At 51.5% G+C, this 22,527-nt stretch overlaps 1 protein-coding gene across 1 annotated transcript in view; it reads right to left on the bottom strand.

Moving 5' to 3' along the window:
• The window catches only part of LOC135260797 (chromodomain-helicase-DNA-binding protein 7-like), a 56,397-nt gene that overhangs the window by 17,442 nt on the left and 16,428 nt on the right, over window positions 1–22,527 (bottom strand). Inside the window, 15 exon segments of the mRNA XM_064346345.1 lie at window positions 27–222; window positions 908–1,118; window positions 1,459–1,747; window positions 2,504–2,647; window positions 2,921–3,097; window positions 3,712–3,955; window positions 4,835–4,956; window positions 5,570–5,707; window positions 5,881–5,964; window positions 6,480–6,594; window positions 7,458–7,513; window positions 11,711–11,773; window positions 12,211–12,333; window positions 12,989–13,130; window positions 17,466–17,812. Coding sequence (XP_064202415.1) covers window positions 27–222; window positions 908–1,118; window positions 1,459–1,747; window positions 2,504–2,647; window positions 2,921–3,097; window positions 3,712–3,955; window positions 4,835–4,956; window positions 5,570–5,707; window positions 5,881–5,964; window positions 6,480–6,594; window positions 7,458–7,513; window positions 11,711–11,773; window positions 12,211–12,333; window positions 12,989–13,130; window positions 17,466–17,812 — 2,451 coding nt within the window.

The following is a 22,527-nucleotide window of genomic DNA, read 5'->3' as shown; positions in this document are numbered from 1 at the left end:
TGACCTTCGACCCCTGGCGCGCTCACCTGCAGGTCGTTCTGCGGGTTCCAGTCCGAGTCGAAGATGACGCAGGTGTCGGCGGCGGTCAGGTTGATGCCCAGCCCCCCCGCCCGCGTGCACAGCAGGAAGACGAAGCGGTCCGAGTCCGGGCGCGAGAAGCGGTCGATGGCGGCCTGCCGCAGGTTGCCCCGCACCCTGCCGTCGATGCGCTCGTACGAGTACCTGAGCGGGCGAGCGGAGAGCGAGCTCTTCAGCAAAATGGCCGATTGCAAAGTCAAAACGACCACACCTTTTAAAAAGCCTCGCTGTTCTATTAGTGTTCTACTGGAATAAAGGGCTAATTTGAACAAAATTCCTTCTATCGTTATATATAACAGGTCAAAGGAGTTACTTTAATGTCGTAATTGTTCTCTGTTGACGGATCAATGCCATTCTGCTCAAAGAGCAGCTAGATCAGTGGTCTAAGAATCCAGTCATTAAGGGCTGCAGTGTCTGCTGGTTTAAACTGTGTACCTGCAAAAGTGAATCTTCTAAGTCACTGATTGGCTGACGAGTTTACACACATTTCAAAGGCTGATACTGGCTGCTAGTTAAAATGAAAACGGCAAAAACCAAGTGCAGACACCAACGCAGCCCTCCAGGATCTGACACTGTTCTCGACCAACAGGAATTACAACAAACATTTAATGTTTGGACACATTTTACTGCTTTTTTTTTTATTTCTCTGTCCCTCTGAGCAATCCTGCGTGTAGCCATTAGATAAGACCGTTAGACCCCGGCGTGAAGCAGAGGGCTGATTTATATGCACATAAATCAGCTCTAAACGGCCGCGCCGGCCGTGGGGAGAGGGCCGGGGCCAGGGCCGGCTGGGAGCGCACCACCGCGTCCCCTGGCCGCGGGGGTGTACCGTTTCTGGATGAGGTAGTCCTCCAGGATGTCCAGGCAGCGCACCATCTGGGAGAAGATGAGCACGCGGTGGCCGCCGGCCTTCAGCTTGGGCAGCAGCTTGTCGATGAGCACCAGCTTCCCCGCCGCCTGCACCATGGCCTGCAGCGCCAGCTCGGGGCCCTCGCAGGGGTGCGTCTCCCGGAACTCCTCCACGATCTTCTCCTCCGCTCCTGCGCCGCGGGAGGGGGGAGGGAGAGGAGGGGCGTGGGAACAGGGGACATTTAGGTAAGGTAAGCAGTGGTGGCCAGAGCACTCCTCCCCTGTTGGTATGTACCAATTACAAGGCAGGGGTGGTTAAACACACTCTCCCACTGTCGGTATGTAGAATTAATAAGGCAGGGGTAGTTAGGCACACTCTTTCCCTGTTGGAATGTACCATCAATAAGGCAATGGGGATTAAAACACTGGTTTAAACCATTAATAAGGAACAGGTGGGTAAATGCACTCTACCCCCTTATACCATTAAAGAATTAGGGGTGATTACAACACTCTTTCCCTGGTGGTACGTACCATTAATGAGGTAGGGGTGGTTGCAGCACTTTCTCAGTTCCATCATAGTGTTCAGCAGGTTTGGGACGTTGCCGTTGCCCCCGCCGCCGCCGCCTCCTCCTCCTCCTCCTGAGCCCCCCTTGGACAGGAAGGCGAAGTTCTTCTCCAGGATGGCGCGGTAGTACTTCTTCTGGACGTTGGTGAGCTCCACCTCGATGATGGTCTCCTCCTTGGGCGCCAGGTTCTTCTCCACGTCCTCCTTCAGCCTGCGCAGCATCATGGGCTTCAGGATGGCCTGCAGCTGCTGCACCTGCAGGGGGGCAAGGAGGCGTCAGGAGCTCCCCCCGCAGCGCCGGGACGCACCACCGGGGGGCGCCTCCATTTCAGGCATCAGACTGCCAAGACTGAGAGGGGCTCCACCAATCATGGAGCACGTTGTTAATAACCAAAGGAACAACGACAATGGTGATTGGTGGATACTTTCTGGCTATACTTCTGGGATCCCAGAGGGAATTACCAGGAGGCAGCCAGAAAAGAATCAACCAATCACAATCCACGTTGTTACCGCCACAATTCTATGATTCCTGGGGCTCCAGTGATGTCATGACCGTCTTATTCCCATTTTATTACTGCTGCTCCTCTTTCAGTGCATCCCCCATCTCGACTCAGGCCTTAGGCTGTCGAGCCTTGGAAAAACTACATTTCCCAAGTGGCTGCTCTCAGTCTGGCAATCTAATTGGTCTTCAGATGCTGAATAAATGCCTCCTCTGGAGCTGATGGATGAAGGTTACTGTACTGCACACTGGTCGTGAATGAGGTGCACCCTTGTTACTTACTACCCTTGCTCTCAATAACATCTTGCTCTTGGCTACCTGGCTCAGATTAACCTTCTCTTCTTGTAGCTTCGGCTATCTCTTCCTTTCCCTCCTGCACCTGATGAGCCCTGACGCTACTAACAGAGACACAAACGCCAGATTAATTCCATGTATGCAGAACAGCATGCAGTCTTCACAACGCGCAGCTCAGAGTGAGTCCTGGGAGGGCAGCGGAGAGCCGGGCACGCTACCTGCTCCTCGGTCTTCAGGTCTCCGAACTCCTGCATGAAGGTGGCCTCGGAGGGAAAGCGCTGGGGCTCGAGGAAGTTGAGCAGGCTGAAGAGCTCCTCCACGGTGTTCTGCAGGGGCGTGCCGGTGAGGAGGACTTTGTGCTCCTGAGGGGGGGGGGAGAGGTGGGCAGGGGCATGTTAAAGCCCTAAAACAAGAGCGGTCCACTCCACACTGGGACAGCACCGTAGCACACGTACCTGTCCGCCTGTGTGCGTGTGTATCTGTATGCATGCGTGTCTGTATGTGTTTATGCTTGCGTGTGCGCGAGTGTGTGTGTGTGCATGCGTGTGTGTGTGTGTGTGTGCATGCGTGTGTGTGTGAGTGTGTGTGTGTGTGTGTGAGAGAGTAAACTCATGCAGGGGGGGAGAGGCACTCACCATGTCCATCATCTTGAGCCCCTCCAGCAGTTTGCAGTTCCTGTTCTTGAGCCTGTGCGCCTCGTCGATGACCACACAGCGCCAGCCCACGGACCGCAGCTCCGGGCAGTCCGTCAGGATCATCTCAAACGTGGTGATGAGCGCGTGGAACTTATACGCTCCCTTTATCACAGCGCCCTGAGAGAGAGAGAGAGAGAGAGGGAGGGGGAGGGAGGGAGGGAGGGAGAGAGAGAGAGGGAGAGAGGGAGGGGAGAGAGAGAGTAGGGAGAGGGCGAGAAAGAGGCGGGGAGAACGATAGAGAGAAGAGGGAGAGGTTAAAGGAGAGGGAGAAAGAGAGGAGAGGAAAGGAGAGGGAGAAAGAGAGAGAGATAGGAAGAAGGGAAGTGAGGGAGGAGGGAGGGATAGAGAGGGCGTTATTACATCATCCACCCACCCACCTGCAAACCACACTCCCAATTGAGCACATTACACACGCGCTGTGGATGCTAACAGCTTCCACAAGCAGCAGCATCTTTCCAGCTCGGCGACCTGATTCTGCAGCCCAATGTGAGGAGCGCACCAGGCCTCTGAGCTCCCACAAGCCCCGGGCAGAGGCCCAGAGACAAACCGCAAGCAAGGCTGAAACGTGACCGGGACGGAGGAACGCTGAATGAGTCACAGACCCTAAAAAAAAACACAGCACCAAAGCCAACCCAGCAGAAGGAGCACTTAAAAACCCACTGCACCCCAGTGTACCACGCTAGCATTTATACACTGCCCCGCGCAGGATCCCGGTTTGGGACGTTCCCCACCTGCGGGTCCCTGAAGCTCATCTCGTAGGCCTGGATGGTGCGGCGGCTGGCCTGGCTCCCGTGGTACACCACCACGTTGAGGTCGGTCCAGGTGCGGAACTCCCGCTCCCAGTTTGGGATGGTGGAGAGGGGGGCGATGACCAGGAAGGGCCCGCCCACGCCCTTCAGGAACATCTCGTACAGGAAGGTGATGGACTGGATGGTCTTCCCCAGGCCCATCTCGTCCGCCAGTATGCAGTTACGTCTGCACGGAAACGCAAACGCGGGAAAAACCGTGAGGCCATCGTCAGTTAGGAAACGTCCGTTTTCATTTTGTTCGAGCGGCGCGTTCTACAGAGACACCGCGGCTTCACAGGAAAACAGGAAACCGTAGAAAAGACTGTAAAAAATACATTAAAAAACTTCTCACGGGAAGAAAAAAAAAAACTCAGAATACGAGGAGTTACGTCAAGGAGACCACACGGGCAGATCACAAGCTAAAACAGCCCAGCGATCCCTTACGTCTCCACATCACTTCACAAGACTGAGCTGCAGGACTCAAGAGGTCTGGACGCATGCATGTGCTGCCAGTTCAACACATATGCCTTAGATTACACCATTACACGCACACAGCGTCACTTAAATACACGTGTTAGACCATACGATTACATGTCAGTTAAATACACGTGTTAGACCATACGATTACATGTCAGTTAAATACACGTGTTAGACGATATGATTACATGTCAATTAAATACATGTGTTAGACGATACGATTACATGTCAGTTAAATACATGTGTTAGACGATACGATTACATGTCAATTAAATACATGTGTTAGACGATATGATTACATGTCAATTAAATACATGTGTTAGACGATATGATTACATGTCAATTAAATACATGTGTTAGACGATATGATTACATGCATGTGGTGCCAATCGAGCTCGTATGTGTTGGATCACATGGGTATATGCAGGTAGTGCCAGTTGAATACGTGCGTTAGATTATATGATTACACGCGCATAGTGTCAGTTAAATACACGTGTTAGATGATATGATTACATGCATGTGGTGCCAATCGAGCTTGTATGTGTTGAACTGCGAGATTACATGCGTGTACTGGCAGGTGAATACATACGTGTTGTACCAGTTGAAGAACAGCCAGTTGACTCCTTCCAGCTGGTACTCCCTGAGTTTGTTGCCGTTCTGGTAGTCCCTGGAGGTCTTCAGCTCCTGCCAATCATCTGCAGGGGGGCGTTCCTGCATGGGGGAGAGACCGTTCCCTTCAGCAGTGCCCTGGGGCCGACAGGAGAACCAGCGTGCCCCCCCCCCCCTTTGCAAAACACCAGGGTGCTGAACGAGATTCTTACCCTCCTCTGCCGATTGATCAACAGGGTGCCAGGCGCTACCCTTTCCAGCTCTCTGGAACAGAAGGGTGCTGAACAAGACTCTTGCCCCCTGCCGATTATTCAATGGGACCCAAACGCTACCCTATACATCTGTACCATATGGTTGTGCAACCCGACCCCTTCCCCTCTCTGTAACAGATGGGTTTGGAACGCAACCCCTTCCCCTCTTTGTAAAGCAGCAGGGGGCTGAACCTAACCCCTTCCCCTCTTTGTAATAAATGGGTGTGGAACCCAACCTTTTCTCCCCATCTTTGTAAAACAGCTGGGTGCAGAACGCGACCCCTTCCCCTCTCTGTAAAGCAGCAGGGGGCAGAACACAACCCCCTCCCCCCTCTGTAAAACAGCAGGGAGCAGAGCCCGACCCCTTCCCCCCTCTGTAAAACGGCAGGGGTTAGAACGCGACCCCCCTCCCCCCTCAGTAAAACGGCAGGGGGCCGAACGCGACCCCGGTGGGGGTCCCTCACCACTCTCTCCAGCTGGGGCTCCCGCGCCGCTAGCCGCTGGAACTCCTGGATCTTCCCCGGGTCCACGTCGGCCTTCAGCTCCCAGGTGCTGTCCTCGTAGGGCAGGGAGCACCACTTCACCAGGTAATGAGTGACGGGCTGGGGGGGTGGGAGGGGGAGCAGTCAGCACGGGAGCACAACAGGCAAATCCCCCACTGCCACGTCCTCGCTTAGAAACTGCTTCAGCTCACTGCAAGACCCTATATAATAAATTAGATTTGTGCCCGAATCCGCCCTCCCACCAAAAGCCACCCCCGGAATGTACACCGCACCTCTCCGTCTTCATCAGTGCTCTCAGAAATGTCCAGGATGCGATCCACTTCCACATAATCTGGGTTGAAGGGCTCCTCATCCATCTGGAAAAAAAGAGTGAAAAGACTCCATTAAAACAGTGTGATACAGAATACACAAACCCCAATCGCGTTCAGCAAAGTGGAACATGATATTTAAATAAACGAGCATGCAAGTACGTAGGGGGTTTGGCTTTAAGAACACCCCTAAATGAATGTATCGATCACATCCTGTCAATCACAGATTCCACCATCGCGACTGGTTCCGATAACTCATGACACCTGATAACTCCTCCCACTCTGGGGTCCATTCCTTAGTTTACTCTTTCAGCGCAAACGGCAGGGATCCCTTTCATCCCTTTTGAAGGATCACTAACTGCTTCACTAACAGTGGATAAACGAGGGGGGGTTTACAGCACGGGCAGCCATTTTGTGTCAGAATTCCCCGAGGTCTGTTAAATGAAGCCATTAGAAAAGAAAAAAAAAAAAAGGTCAGGAAGGTCAGGACATGTAGTGGGGGGAAGGGAAAACACAAAAGGCAGGACTGGGGGGGGCTGGGGGTGCGTGGGCCTGGTGCTCACCTCGCTCAGGAAGCTGTTGAGCGACTGCTTCGCCTTGAACCGCTTGACCTTCTGCTGGATCCGCTTGTCCTTTTCCAGCTCCTCCATGTCTGCCCAGCGACAGTGCAGATAGGAGCTGCGCAGGGGGACAGCATTTCACACTGTCACGCCAACACTAACCGCTGACCCAGAATCAGCACAGCCCACCACCACAATGACTAATAAAAGGAGGGGGAGGGGTGACAACTGACCCTGGATCAGATGGGGGGCAAAAACTAATCCATCTTATACCAGGGATGCCCAGCCCAGGTTTTCAGACTGAACCTAACAAAGCCGCACCTCATTCAACAGAGAGGATCTCACTGAGTTGCTAGTTAGAAGGATCAGGTGTACCAAATTAGGTGAAATGAAAAACCATAGGATGCTAGATCTCCAGGAACAGGATTGGGCAGCCCTGATCTATGCCTAAAGGTCTGGGTCAGATACATATGCATCTGAGAATCTGTATTTGAAATGGCAATTTGAGATGCATTTAAAGTATTTTTAAAACACAGCGGATAAACGTTTTAAAAAAAATATTATTATAATTAAAAACAGTCAAATGTTTTCTTTATACCCAGCAATTGCATTTTAAAGCAGAAACAAGTGTCAAAATAAGGGTCAATTCAAGTCTTTTTTCCACATTTTGCTCACACTGTGTAAATGACACAACGGCTGCTCGTTTTAAGATGGCCGTTTAGAAACATTCAGCAACATGTGCAACATGTTTGTCATTCCACATAATGAAGTAAAATATGTGAATGCATTTTCAAACATGCCTTAAATCAAATACTTCTGAAACAAAACACTGCGCCACATACTTAACATTTTTAAAGAAAAGGCACGGTGAAAGAAATTTCTCTTGAAAGACACATTTGCTTCGCAGCTACAACATGCTGAAATTATTTTAATCATTTGCTCAGGGACAACACAAATGAAAAAGAAAGTGTGGGAACTCACAGGGCTTTGAATTTGACATAAAATTCCTCCACTTCCACTTCTTCCCCACACTCGTTCTGAAATGAGAAAAAAAAACATGCATGGGTGTGTATCCATGTCTGTGAGAGGGCATCACTGTGTGTGTGTGTGTGTGTGCGTATACGCAAATGTGAGTGTGCATGAGTGTGTGCGTGTGCATGTGTTGGTGTCTGCAAGCCTGCTAGTGTGCGCGTATGCATGTGCATGTGAGTGTGTGTGTGTGTGTGTATATATGTGTGTGTAACATATTTTTTGTCTGTCACATTCCCTCTAAATGTCTGAGAGACAGCCGGCCCGTATGAGAGAATTCCACTGTGACAGGCGCAGCCACAAATAAATATTTATGATGTCAGTGTGTGGCATACGAGTGAAACATGCTGGAAAAGTGCTGCAGCAGCGGTGGGAAAGCGCTCCTGTGTTCGCAGGAAGAAGACCAAAGCAGCGGAACGGTCATTTGTGGACCGCGCAGCGTGGAGACAGGCGGCCACCGTGCTGTTTAATATTCGGGCCGAGCGCTTCCTTCAGTATTGTCCCGCTGCGTAATCAAATCCCTGCCCGTTTCAAAAGAACTCTCATTTACAATGGAGACGGTTACCTAATGCGTCTGACCTAACGCAGATGTCTGGCCAATCAGGTTAAGACAGGCCGCAAGCAGCCCAGTGGAGACACACGTCTGTATGAGGGTGAGAGAGCCCCACGTGCGTGTCTGAGAGAGAACCCTTCTGTCAGTAACAGTAGTAAGTGTGCCTGTGAGAGTTCTGTCAGTAACAGTAGTAAGTGTGCCTGTGAGAGTTCTGTCAGTGACAGTAGTAAGTGTGCCTGTGAGAGTTCTGTCAGTAACAGTAGTAAGTGTGCCTGTGAGAGTTCTGTCAGTAACAGTAGTAAGTGTGCCTGTGAGAGTTCTGTCAGTAACAGTAGTAAGTGTGCCTGTGAGAGTTCTGTCAGTAACAGTAGTAAGTGTGCCTGTGAGAGTTCTGTCAGTAACAGTAGTAAGTGTGCCTGTGAGAGTTCTGTCAGTGACAGATGTAAGTGTGCCTGTGAGAGTTGTCAGTAACAGCAGTAAGTCAGTCTGTGAGAGTTCTGTCAGTGAGTTGTAAGTCAGTCTGTGACAGTTCTGTCAGTGACAGTTGTAAGTCAGTCTGTGAGAGTTCTGTCAGTGACAGCAGTAAGTCAGTCTGTGAGAGTTCTGTCAGTGAGTTGTAAGTCTGCCTGTGATAGTTCTGTCAGTGGCAGTTGTCAGTCAGTCTGTGAGAGTTCTGTTGGTGACAGTAGTAAGTGTGCCTGTGATAGTTCTGTCAGTGGCAGTACTAAGTCTGCCTGTGATAGTTCTGTCAGTGGCAGTAGTAAGTCAGTCTGTGAGAGTTCTGTCAGTGACAGCAGTAAGTCAGTCTGTGAGAGTTCTGTCAGTGACAGCAGTAAGTCAGTCTGTGAGAGTTCTGTTAGTGACAGTTGTAAGTCTGCCTGTGATAGTTCTGTCAGTGACAGTTGTAAGTCAGTCTGTGAGAGTTCTGTCAGTGACAGCAGTAAGTCAGTCTGTGAGAGTTCTGTCAGTGGCAGTTGTAAGTGTGTCTGTGAGAGTTCTGTCAGTGGCAGTTGTAAGTCTGCCTGTGAGAGTTCCTCAGAGTTCCTGTGTGTTTGAGGAAGCGTAGCGTGTGAAATTCCCGCCGGTAAGACCGCGCTCTGAGCCTGAGAATGGGCGTCTGTAACAGCCACTTAACCCCAGCACTGTTTCGCCCGGGGCCTGACTCCTGATAGCCTCCCCCTGACAGAGCCAACACACATGTTGAGTGGGTTTATCTGGGGTGCACAGGTGTATTAGAAATTGTAAAAAAGAAAGAAAAAATGGCAATCAATCACAGCTGTCTCTGTGTGCGTATGTCTGTTGTGTGTGTGTGTGTGTGTGTGTTCGTGTGTGTGCATGTGTCTGTACTGTGCGTGTGTCTGTGTGTGTGTGTCAGTGTCTGTAGTGTGTGTCTGTAGTTTGTGTGTGTGTGTCTGTAGTTTGTGTGTGTTTGTGTGTGTGTGTTTGTAGTGTGTGGGTGTGTGTGTGTGTCTGTAGTGTGCATCTGTACTGTTTGTGTGAGTGTCAGTAGTGTGTGTGTGTCTGTAGAGTGTGTCAGTAGTGTGTGTGTCTGTAGTGTGCGTCTGTACTGTTTGTGTGAGTGTCAGTAGTGTGTGTGTCTGTAGAGTGTGTCAGTAGTGTGTGTGTCTGTAGAGTGTGTCAGTAGTGTGTGTGTCAGTAGTGTGTGTGTCTGTAGAGTGTGTCAGTAGTGTGTGTCAGTAGTGTGTGTGTCTGTAGTGTCAGTAGTGTGTGTCAGTAGTGTGTGTGTCTGTAGAGTGTGTCAGTAGTGTGTGTGTCTGTAGAGTGTCAGTAGAGTGTGTCAGTAGTGTGTGTGTGTCTGTAGAGTGTGTCAGTAGTGTGTGTGTCTGTAGTGTGTGTCTATAGAGTGTGTCAGTAGTGTGTGTGTCTGTAGTGTGTGTCTATAGAGTGTGTCAGTAGTGTGTGTCTGTAGTGTGCGTCTGTACGGTTTGTGTGAGTGTCAGTAGTGTGTGTGTCTGTAGTGTGGTCTTAGGTGTGTCATAGTGTGTGTGTCTGTAGTGTGTGTCTATAGAGTGTGTCAGTAGTGTGTGTGTCAGTAGAGTGTGTGTCTGTAGAGTGTGTCAGTAGTGTGTGTGTCTGTAGTGTCAGTAGTGTGTGTCAGTAGTGTGTGTGTCTGTAGAGTGTCAGTAGAGTGTGTCAGTAGTGTGTGTGTGTCTGTAGAGTGTGTCAGTAGTGTGTGGTCGTAGGTGTGTCTGTAGTTGTCAGTAGTGTGTGTCTGTAGGTGTCAGTAGAGTGTGTCAGTAGTGTGTGTGTGTCTGCAGAGTGTGTCAGTAGTGTGTGTGTCTGTAGTGTGTGTCTGTATAGTGTGTCAGTAGTGTGTGGTCTGTAGAGTGTGTCAGTAGTGTGTGTGTCTGTGAGTGTGTCAGTGTGTGTCTGCATAGTGTGTCAGTAGTGTGTGTGTCTGTAGTGTGTGTGTGTGTGTGTCAGTAGTGTGTGTCTGTAGAGTGTGTCAGTAGTGTGTGTGTCTGTAGAGTGTGCACTCTCTGATGAATCACGTCCCCGCTGCTCTCCCACATGCGGCTCCATTCACAGCGCCCCGCTGCGCCGCGGCGCCCTGGCCTCCCGCCAAACCCACAGCGCTGCGCTAGCGCCTGCAGCTGCAGCTGCGCCCCTCCAGCCACACGCATCATTATTCTTGGCCGCCGTCTCAAAGGCTCGCCGCCGCCGACTTCCCAGCCAGCACTTTGTCTCGGATCCGTGGAAACGAAACAAAGCCACGGGCAGACAACTGGATGCGCCGGAGGGGCGGAGCTCAGCCGAGGGACCACCCACTTCCTCTCAGCCCAGGTCAGACTAGCGTCATTACTCTCATTAAACTTTTAAAACAATGTGTTATTGTGAGCATTAATAAAAAATAAATGCAAAAACAGTTCTGCATTTGATTGACAGTGTGCTTTTCTCAAAGCTCCTTAAAGCTGAAGTGTAGTGCTAAAGAGCAAACGAACCAAACTGAATTCTGAGACGCGCTATGGAGAACAGAGCTCCATCTCCAGCTCATCCCTTCTGCCAGCTCCTCAGCTTGGCCCTATTCCCGCGGGACTGTGCAGCTGGCAGGCATAATCAAACAGTGATGGGAAGAGCCTGCTGTCATTTTTCTCATTGAAACCAGAGAGGAGCTCCACCAATCAGTGAGGACATTAGTAGGAAGAAACTGAACAACCTTTCTGGCTATTGGTGGATACCTTCTGGCTATTGGTGGACATGTTGGCGAATACTTTGAATACTGGTGGATACTTTCTGCTAATTGGTGGACACTTCGGTGAATACTTTCTGGCTATTGGTGGATAGTTTAGTTTACAGGTATTTAGTGGACGCTCTTATCCAGAGCGACTTACATTGTATCCAGTTATACAGCTGGATATATACTGGAGCAATGAAGGTTAAGTACCTTGCTCAAGGACACAACGGCAGTGTCCTACCGGGGAATCAAATCTGACCAACTCCTTAGCCATTATACTACACTTCCGCCTATTTTGGAGGATACTTTCTGCTAACTAGTGGATACTTTGGTGGATACTTTCTGGCCATTGGTGGATACTTTGGTGGATACTTTCTGGCTATAGGTAGATACTTTGCAGGCAGAGACCGTTTCAACTGGACTGAGTTCAAAAAGGACGACGCCTGCCAGCCTCACCTCTTTCTTCCCCAGCCGAACAGCCATGATCTTCTCCACAACAGGACCGTCTGCACCAGCAGCCTGCAGGGAGAGAGACTCCACATTTAAAAACTCTGTACTCAACTGCCAAAACAAGAACACTGTGGACATTTCAAAGAATGATAACAACAACAAAGACAAACGCAAAAACATTAAACAAAAATGGAGAGGGGGAGGGATTACACACACAACACAGACGCAGATTTAGCACAGCGTCAGGGGCGCACAGAGACAGGCTGCAGGGCTGCAGGGCTGCACAGAGACAGGCTGCAGGGCTGCAGGGGCGCACAGAGACAGGCTGCAGGGGTGCACAGAGACAGGGTGCAGGGGCGCACAGACACAGGCTGCAGGGCTGCAGGGGCGCACAGAGACAGGCTGCAGGGCTGCACAGATACAGGCTGAGGCCCGGAGCAGCTGCGGGTGCACAGCCTCAGGCTGCACGGTGCACAGACACAGGCTGCAGGGGTGCACAGGCGTACCTGCTGATCAGACTGAGCCGCTCGTTTGCCCCCCTCTCTCCTGTCGCCCTCGTCGTCTGAGATTCGGAACTCCAGCTCCTCCGTGTAGCGCTTCCGCTTCACCTGCCGACTGGACCGTCTCTTCTGCAGGAGCAGGACAGGGTGAGACAGGAAAGGGCACACTTTTAGGACAGGATTAAATGAGTGTGTACACTTCTGGGACGGGATTAAAAAGGAAAGTGTACGCTTAGGACAGGGCTAAACAGGAAAGTGTACACTTCCAAGACAGGGTTAACCAAGAATGTGTAAACTTCTAGGACAGGGCTACATAGGAAAGTGTACACTTACAGGACAGATTTAAAAGGAACGTATGGACTTGTAGGACAGGCATTAACAAGAACACACTTCAGGACAGGACGGCAGAATGAAAGGTGTTAGATACTAGTCCGTAGGTAGCAGAGCGCTAATTTAGTCCAGAAAATGGCGAGCATTGTTGGGCTGAATGGCCTGTTCTCGTCATTATGTTACCTTAAGAATATCAAGAAAACAAATGAAACAAAAAGGAGTAGATGTAGGCAAAAGCAAACACTCACAACTTCAGTGTGAAATTATCAGAGTGACAGAAATAAGACTGCCAGCCATTTAAGACATGAGAGAGTGGCTGGGCAGACCGAGCCCAGGCTAGCCCTGTGAGACAGCCCCGTGGGACGGCCCCGTCGCTGCCCTGGCCTGGACAGAGCGCACCTGGAGTCCCACGGAGGCGACCCACGGGACCCAGGCTCAGACTGAGTCTCTGTACCTGCGTGCCCCCGTCCTCCTCTTCCTCCTCCGGAGAAGCCGGGGGAATCCTTTCTTCCGCATCCGAGTGCTCGCTGGACTCTCTCTTCCGCTTCGCTTCTTTTTTAGCCACAGTGTCGGTCTCTGGGCTCGTCTTCTTAACGCTGCGGGGAGACGCAGAGCATACTGTGTTTAAAACTTTATTATAAACCACTGCAACTGTAACTACAGTACTGTTACAAAGGAATCAGAATGCAGACCAACACAGTGCATCTGTGATTGGTCATCTGTCTGTACACGGTCACTTTTTTGAATTATGATTGGCTACATTACTGTCTTTCTCCAAGTAGTCGAAGGAACCAGAGATTATAAGAACGCTTCGGTGAAAAACGATGTAATCAGTTTTAAGTCTGTATTTCCTTTAAAATTATTTGTGCTACAGCAGAAGGGCGTATCCTGCTGTGATTTGTTGCGAGTAAACTTCCTTTCTTGAAAAATTCTGAAAACAAGATCTCTTTGATTTGATTTCTGTTTGTATCAGACAAGTATAAACTAACATAAAATGCCAAAACCAACATGTAGTGAATGCAGCTTTCCCACAGTCACAAAAGAATGGTCTGTTAAATAAATAAATTAAAAACAATTATTATAATTTCTGATAATTCCTACTATCACAGACAGAAACTCAAGCTTGGGTTTTCACCTCAACATTTGGCACTGGAAGTGGTGTCGGGGGTAGAAAACCAGGAAAGTTTCAGGAGTTCCAGCATCGATACCGTCCCCAATACATAAAATATGCATAGCACACACACTAAAAATAAAGGCTTAAGTACTGTAGATACAAACTGAAAGAGTACGCAGAGGCACTGCTATATTAGTCACCTCATACTGAAACTGAGAACAGAGTGTAACTTTAAAACAGGCCTGCTGACTGATTTTATGTCTTTTCACATTATTTCACTTCTAACATGCGTTTTGGATTGGCCCAGACAGGTTTTGTGTGCTATGAAAGAATATTTTCCATATTTGCATATGTTGCTGGCGAGCTGCCACGTTTACAGTGACTGGTATCGTTCCGATTGCGAGTTTGTGCCTTAAAGCAAAAAGCACTCTTCGTGCAACTCCAAAGCAGCTTGTACATACTTTTTTTTTTTTTGAGGAGTGATCAGATAATATACACATGTAAAACCTCTGGAGGCGTGACATTACTGTACAAACGGAGTTACATAAAGTGTTACGTAAAGTGCACTCGTTTATTTATTTAAATATTTTTTTAAACTTTAAACCACAACAATGTCTGTATTCCAGCCAATTTTAAAGCTGGTGAAGTTCTTCCAATATACTTCACTGCGCACAAAAACAAACAGAACAAAATACACAAAAAACTTAAATGATATTTTTGAAATCCCATAAAGTGCACTCTCCCCCTTTAATCTTGGATTGCAGGCAGAAATTTGCATGCTGCCAGTCTAACAGGAGTGGGGGGGAGGGGGGGCAGAGGGAGAGAATTAGAGCAACACAGAGACCGGAAAAGCAAGGACAGAGAAAAAAGAGAAAATGGGGTATAACAACTACAATGGATACAGAAAACAAGAGAAAGACAGAAGGAGAGAGAAAACAAATGCAGAAACAGGGATAAGTGGCAGAAAAGAAAGAGAAAGATGAAGACCCATTAAAATGAGACCGAGAGAAAAAGAAAGAGCAGGCCTGACCAGTATTCCCCTACTCTGAGTTTACACTGCCACACAGCTGCCCCCACACCCCCCCCCCCTTTCCCAAACACACACACGCGGCGCGCGCACACACACACACACACACACACACACACAAAGCTCTTATTTCCGCTCTCCCCGCCACAGATCACACAGAGCTGGAGCCAAGCCCAACCCCCCACCCTCCTCTCCCTTTCATCCGCACGCCAACAGCAATCACATCGCCCCGGTAACCAGCGGTCACATGACCAGCACCTGCTCCACTGGCTGGCTGCCATTGACTAAAGCCATCTGCCTCTGTCACCTCTTAGACGCTGCTGTGCACCTGCACTGCTGTCTTCCACCAGGCCCAGTGCCAGCCAGTCACTCTCAGAAGGGCTGCTGCGCCAGCCAATCATCCTCCACCAGGCTCAGTGCCAGCCAATCATTCTCAGACGGGCCCCCGGCAACAGCCAATCAACCTCAACCAGGGCCCTGTGCCAGCCGGTCACACTCAGATGGGCCCCTGCGACAGCCAGTCATCCTCCACCAGGGCCCAGTGCCAGCCAATCACTCTCAGACGGGCCCCTGCGACAGCCAGTCATCCTCCACCAGGGCCCAGAGCCAGCCAATCACTCTCAGACGGGCCCCTGCGACAGCCAGTCATCCTCCACCAGGGCCCAGTATCAGCCAACCACCTTCCACTTGGCATTTGGGCCCGGCACCCTCTACCAGTTCCCTGTAACAGCCAGACGCCTTTGACCTGACTGCACCAGCCACTTGGCTCTGCGTCAGCCAATCAAGATACACCGGCCTCAACAAACAAAAACAAAGCACTATAAAAGCTGGGAAACCTAAAGGGAGGCAGCGAGGGCCTGGCTTTTAAAGAGATGACAAGGTCAATCTGTGCTGGCCGACCTCCACGCCGCACAGTCTACTGCTTCCAATTTAGTTTATAGGACCCTTCTGGTCTGAACGCGACTGTGTGGGGTAGGGGCCAGGCGCTGCCTAAAGGCTTCATCATGAAGAGGACGGGGTTTGTGCCGTGTGAGCAGTTTACAGGACGAGAGCACGACGGGACGGGATGGGACAGGCAGCGCCCCGCCGCGCGCGCTGCAAGCCCGTCACACCTGTGGGTGGCGGGCGTGGGCGGCAGGCACCAGCCGGGCTATTAATAGCCCTGCTTTCCGGGCCCGGCGGCGCAAACGCAAACACTTGGCGCTCCCTCCTCTCCAAACCGAAAGCGGTCTGAGCTTCGGGCCGAGCCGGGCCGAGCCGCCCTGAGTGAGCTCCGCCGCGGCCGCTAACGCCGCCCGGGCACCCAGCCGCCACCGCCGCGGCCTTCGCAGGTTCCGGTACGTTCCACGTGATGAAACGCGGAGAGCCAGGGGGCATGCGGATGCTGTGTGGTTATTCTACTCTGTCCTTCACCCTTACACGCGTCTCAGAGACCGGCGTACACACGCAAGCGTTCTGCTGTTCCAGAGGCAGTGAAAAGGGCCTTCTGGGAAAAATTAGTTGAAGTTCTAGCCCAAGCAACTGACCAATCGGGCGACTGCATCATTCACTAAAACCATGAGGGTGGCAGACCTTTGCTCTCAGCAAGAGCTCATTTGACTGGGTAATACAGACATTTCTGTTTGGCCTAAACACATTTTCAGAGTCCAATTTACTCCGAAAGTGAATCCTGCCAACACCCAAAATCACTCAAACACTGTGAAGAAAATCTGCTTGCGATTCCATGGACAGAAGGTCTATGCGACTCTTCTTGGCACGATAGCCAAACTAGGTTTCACCCCCGATGCGCCATTTGCCAATTGCTATACGACTGCACCCAAGTGAGAATCTGTTAGCAGCCGTGCTAACACGTAGCCACGCTAACACACAGACCCGCGCACTGAAACTGTGTGTGCAGGGTACACTTCTGGCATGGAACAGGTAGGCCTATCAGTGAATAAAGGTTGGTATGGAACAGGCAGCCTATCAGTGAATAAAGGCTGGTATGGAACAGGCAGCCTATCAGTGAATGAAGGCTGATATGGAACAGGTAGGCCTATCAGTGAATGAAGGCTGGTATGGGACAGGTAGGCCTATCAGTGAATAAAGGCTAGTATGGGACAGGTAGGCCTATCAGTGAATGAAGGCTGGTATGGAACAGGTAGGCCTATCAGTGAATGAAGGCCGGTATGGAACAGGTAGGCCTATCAGTGAATGAAGGCTGGTATGGAACAGGTAGCCTATCAGTGAATGAAGGCGAGTATGGAACAGGTAGGCCTATCAGTGAATGAAGGCTGGTATGGAACAGGTAGGCCTATCAGTGAATGAAGGCTGGTATGGAACAGGTAGGCCTATCAGTGAATGAAGGCTAGTATGGAACAGGTAGGCCCATCAGTGAATGAAGGCTAGTATGGAACAGGCAGGCCTATCAGTGAATGAAGGCTGGTATGGAACAGGTAGGCCTATCAGTGAATGAAGGCTGGTATGGAACGGGTAGGCCTATCAGTGAATGAAGGCTAGTATGGAACAGGCAGGCCTATCAGTGGATGAAGGCTAGTATGGAACAGGCAGGCCTATCAGTGAATGAAGGCTGGTATGGAACAGGTAGGCCTATCAGTGAATGAAGGCCAGTATGGAACAGGTAGGCCTATCAGTGAATGAAGGCTGGTATGGAACAGGTAGGCCTATCAGTGAATGAAGGCTAGTATGGAACAGGTAGGTCTATCAGTGAATGAAGGCTGGTATGAAACAGGTAGGCCTATCAGTGAATAAAGGGAAAGTGCTCGTTAGACTCTACAGTGTTAGAGGTACCTGGGCTTCTTGGGGGCTGTAGTCTTGGGTGTCTTCACCTTCTTCTCCTTTGGCTCTTTGGGAGTTTTAGGTGTCTTGGGCGTTTTGGGTGTTTTGGGGGCTTTGGGCGTTTTGGGGGTGCCCTGGTCCTTGGCTTTGGTCTTTTTCTTTTTGGCCCCAGAGGAAGCCTCTTCCTCGGGTCCGTTCACAGCGTCCGGCTCCTTCTTCTTCCCCTCCTCCTCCTCATCGGCTTTCGCTTTCTCCTTCTTCTTCTTCTGCTTCTTCTTTTTGGGCTTCTGGTCCGCGCCCCCGGGGTCAGAGGTCAGCGGTGCGGCGGGGGTCTCGGGAGGCGGATCCAACAGAGAAGGCTGGAGGAAGAGGAGAGAAGAGAAAGGACAGTGAGAATCAGGGGTGCCGCTCAAGTCCGCACACCTCGCTTCCAAGGCCTGGAACCCGGCTGCAGGCTGAAAGGGCGCTAGAACAGAACGCAGACGCCGCGGCCCTCCAGCGCACGAGTCTCACGTCCCCCGGCGCGATGCTCAGAGAGAGGAGGGAACGGGACGGCCTGGAGAGGAGAGGGAGGGGCTCGGAGATTGCTCAGCAGGCCACGCCCCTCCTTGCCGCTCGAGAGCAGCTGTGCTGCCCGAACGAGCGTCTGCAGCCTCGCTGCGTTTAGGGGTGCACTCCCGAGCCAGCGGCCAGCGCACAGCTCATCTGGGGGTGCGCTGCCGAAGGCAACGGACAGGCAGCTGGCTGTGCGTTCCAGTCTGTGCGCCCCCCAAACTGGAGCTAGATCACACCGGGAAGATCACAACTGGCCATTTAAAGTTTGAGGAACAATAAATAGATTTTTTTAAAATCTATTTCTGGAATATGCGTCCCATTCTGGGGCTGATGCACATACTCAATCCGTGCAAAATCAAAGAAACACAGAACCTCAGAAATGCGATTTAAAACTGGAATTGATGCAGTTGGCTACACATTTTGCATTCCCACCACAGCATATTAAGGAGGGAAGAGATGCTAGATTACGTTCTCATTTTGAAAACAGGAATGTCACAGTTATAAAGTCCCTCCAGACTCCGGGAAGAGACACTCTTGTGCAGAGAGAAGCAGGGTGAAAGGAGAGAGGCAGTGGCTGGTCTCCAGGGGCTGCAGCTGGTACGTGACAGCGAGCTGCAGCGGACAGATGGGAGAGCGAACGGCCAAACGGAGAACACGAAGGCAGGTGTGCTTCTGCTCCAGCTGCCTATAACACCGCAGCGCCTAGAGACGGGCTGCCCCGTCATCAATAAATCATACCTATGCTTTATTAAACAGGCCCAGTCCATCCATCTCCAGTTCCCCTCGCACGTCCCTCGCTTCTCCATTGACAAATACAACGTTAAAACTCCCCCAAAACCCCCCCCGAGTAGTCAGAGGAAAGTAGGAAGTAAATTGTGACAGAATAGTTCCTGGTGGTGTCAGCTGCTGCCTGTTAAAACACAACCTCGGGAACGGACACAAACAGCGCCGTGCTGGGTATTTGCTGTGATGGGATATTTGAATAATTGGGCGCGCGCACGCACGCGAGCAGCAGAACGCCAGCCCTCGGGCTTGTTATCAAACCAGCTTGTTTTTCAGCGCTGAGTCGTCGCTGAAAAATCGAGATCGCCCGAGAAGAAAATCTCCAGCTGCGATTACCCAGACTGCTCGTGAATACAGGATTTATTCCACTTCAGAAGATCACTGCGCGAGATTTAGACCCCATCTCAAACGCAGCTCCAGACGACATCGGCACACAGGGGCAGCGGCGTTGCGTGGCGGCTGGAGAACCGGGTTTGTAACTCAGAGATTGCAGGTTTGACTCCCTGCCAGGGCACTGCATTGTGCAAAGTTGTTAACCTGAATCACATCAATATTGACCCAGCAGCACAAAAGGACCTCGTACAGAAGAAATGTAAGCTGTATAAATCACTCTGGAAAAGAGCATTTCCTCAAAGCCTAAATGTTAATGGAAATGCAGCTGTCTGGCTGAAAGGTGGGGTGTACGTCCCCCTTTTTGCACCCGCTGAGCCCACAGACACACCTCCATCGCTGCGTCGCCCCTCTCCGCGGCACGCTTAACCTGGACTGCACCCTTCTGCGCCACCTTTTTTCTCCACAAACTGTTTTTATCGCCCCTTTTCTTTCTCTCAGCAGGAATCGCTTGTTCACAATTTTTTCCAGCGACGACTGGGTCGTTAACAGCAATTTGCATTCTAATTCTGCCACCGGTAGGGACAAACACGTTCTCACAAAACAGTGTTTTTGATCATTTGTTTATAATCAAGTCTCTGCATTTCTCTTTTGAAAACTCCAACTCCAAACAGACCAGAAAGCTTTCAGGGTGTCCAGGAATGGGAGCCCAGGAGAGGGAGCCCAGTTGGGCAGCCCCTGTTCAGAAGCAGCACGGGGATCGCGAGCTGCTCTGTAAATCTCTGAGGCCTCCCCTGCTGAGGCCCAATGGCCACAGCTATTCCTGGTAAGGCAGAAGGGCTACTCAGCCGGCTTCAGATTACCCTGCGCAAAAAACATTCATATTCAGCCATTAATATTCATATGCGGCCGCACCCGTGTACAGAGAGCGCTGTTTTCCGACCCCCTGCTGAGGCTGAAGGTGTGTGTGTGTGTGTGTGTGTCAGTGTCTGTAGTGTGTGTGTGTGTGTGTGTGTGTGTGTGTGTGTGTCTGTGTGCGTGTGTGTGTGTGTGTCAGTGTCTGTAGTGTGTGTGCGTGCGTGTGGGGACGAGGTTCAGGAGAAGTCATACGCTATCCTATCCTAGGAGCAAGAGCCCAAAATAGCCCACCTGTCCGAGCCTGCTGGCTCACCTGTAAGGAGCTCCGCCCACATCCACTAGACCCCGCCCACGTGCCGGATCTGTCCCACTCACCGAAGGGCCCCAGTCACTGACCCCCGCCTCCCTGAGGCCAGGCCGATGCTCACAGCGCTCACCTGTTTGAGCTGGCGCACTGGACGCAGCACAGGAGGCCGGGGCAGCCGACTGGCTGACGTCTGGCAGCGGAGACCAAACAAACACAGCTGAGGCTCCGGGTGCAATCCCACCCCATCAAAGCCTCCTTCAGCTGCTCAGCGCAGCGCCTGACCACCTTTTCAACTGAGGAGTGTGATAATCCCAACCAAATCTGGAAAAAAGAGAAGCTCATCTCCACACCTGGAGGGGCACCCCTTGTTTTTCTCAGTTTGTTTTTACATTCCAGTGAGAATGTTTGAACAGGAAGACATGTCGAGGGGAGGCTAGCGGCTGGGGGGGTGGAAGGTGGGGGCTGCCGGGGGATGGGGGGGGGGGGTTACAGAGACAAAGAATTTTTTTCTTTCTTTTTTTTTCCTCAACCCTTGCTAAACATAAACACACAAATCGCCAGATGGCTTCTCCTCAACAAATTACTGTGTCTCTGCAGGAAGTCTGAGCGCGCATCTTAATCAGCTCGCCCTCCTCAGCGCCCGCAGTCCGCGCTGCGCCACATCACCGCGGCGACGGCGGCGAGACGTCCGCGTCCCAGGAACCCTCCCGGGGGCGGGGCCTTTATCGGCGAGCCGGCGGGACCGCAGGTGATCGTTATCCCGCCGAGCGCGGGAGGCGTAAACAAGCGCGCACGCTTCCCGAATGAGACCGACCGCGGGGCCGCAAGCAAGAGCGAGCGCGTGGAGGGTGAGTGTGTGTGTGTGCGTGTGTGTGTGTGTGGTGTGGTGGTGTGTGTCTTGGGCGTGTGGTGTGGTGTGCGTGTGTGTGGGTGTGTGTGTGTGTGTGTGTGTGCGTGTGTGTGCGTGTGTGTGCGTGTGTGTGTGTGTGAGTGTTGTGTGGGTGTGTGTGCGTGTGTGTGTGTGTGTGGTGTGGTGGTTGTGTGCAGGTGGTGTGTGTGTGTGGGTGTGTGGTGTGTGTGTGTTGTGTGGTGTGTGTGTGGGTGTGTGTGTGCGTGTGTGTGTGGTGTGTGTGTGTGTGTGTGTGTGTGTGTGTGTGCGTGTGTGCATGTGCGGTGCATGTGTCGATCATGAATCAAACAGGAGTAGGCACTTCAGATACTTTAACTCTTTACAATCCAGAAAAATATTGAAAATCCCCCGCAAACCCCTCATTGTTTTCGGTGTTATGAAACAAAGTGTACTCTCACAGAAAATAAAAAAAGGTTCTAAATATCAGCGAAAATAGATGCGTTTGTTTGAAATGGTCAGTAAAATATGCGGGAACTGCTTAATGTATTTGAAACATTTCGTACCGTGTGAGAATGCATGTAGGGTGTATGTGTATACACACGTGTTTGCGTAAGTGTGCATGCATCTATGTTTGTGTGAGCGTGCCTGAGAGCGCGTCAGTGCAGCAGGCTTGCGTGACCGTGTGCGTGACCGCATGCAGGCGTATTTGCATATCCAGAGTGCGGCACGCAGAACATCTGTGCACCCCACACCCTGCTCACGTGCACAGCGCTAAGCAAACGGCGTCTGTTCCTGCCGGGCCCTGCTCGTTAGGCCCTGCTGTTCGTTAGGCCCCGGTTCGACCCGTCACGCACACACTGCCCGAAAACAAAGTGCTGCCGCCGGTGCATTGTGGGACTGGTGACCACCACGCGAGGAGCCCAGCGGGTCGTCATGGAGAGGCTCTTAATGGCTGGGGTCACGTGACCACTCAGACAGGGAGACCACCCCTCCCCCCCCCAACAGAGACACATCCTGCCACACGCCATTAACCCCCCACACACAAGACCTCAGAGACACACGGGCTAAACAGAGAGGGAGGGAGGGGAGGGAGGGAGGGAGGGGAGGGAGGGGGGAGGGAGGGAGGGGGAGGGAGGAGGCTAAACAGAGAGGAGGGGCGGGGTCCCGAGAGAGAGAGAGAGGACAGAGAGAGAAAGAGAGGGGGAGAGAGGGAGAGGGGAAGAGAGCGGGGGAGAGAGGGGCGTGAAGGGATGACATAAGGAGGAAGGGACAAGGGGGAGAGAGAGAGGGAGAGAGAGATGACATAAGGGGGGAGTGAGGGAGGAAGGGGAGAGGTACAAGAGCGGGGGAAACAGGAAGAGGTGGTGGTGGAGCGAGCAGACCGACAAGGA

The sequence above is a fragment of the Anguilla rostrata genome, chromosome 8 (assembly GCF_018555375.3).
Source record: "Anguilla rostrata isolate EN2019 chromosome 8, ASM1855537v3, whole genome shotgun sequence".
Lineage (NCBI taxonomy): Eukaryota > Metazoa > Chordata > Actinopteri > Anguilliformes > Anguillidae > Anguilla > Anguilla rostrata.
This window is presented reverse-complemented; position numbering and strand designations above follow the sequence as displayed.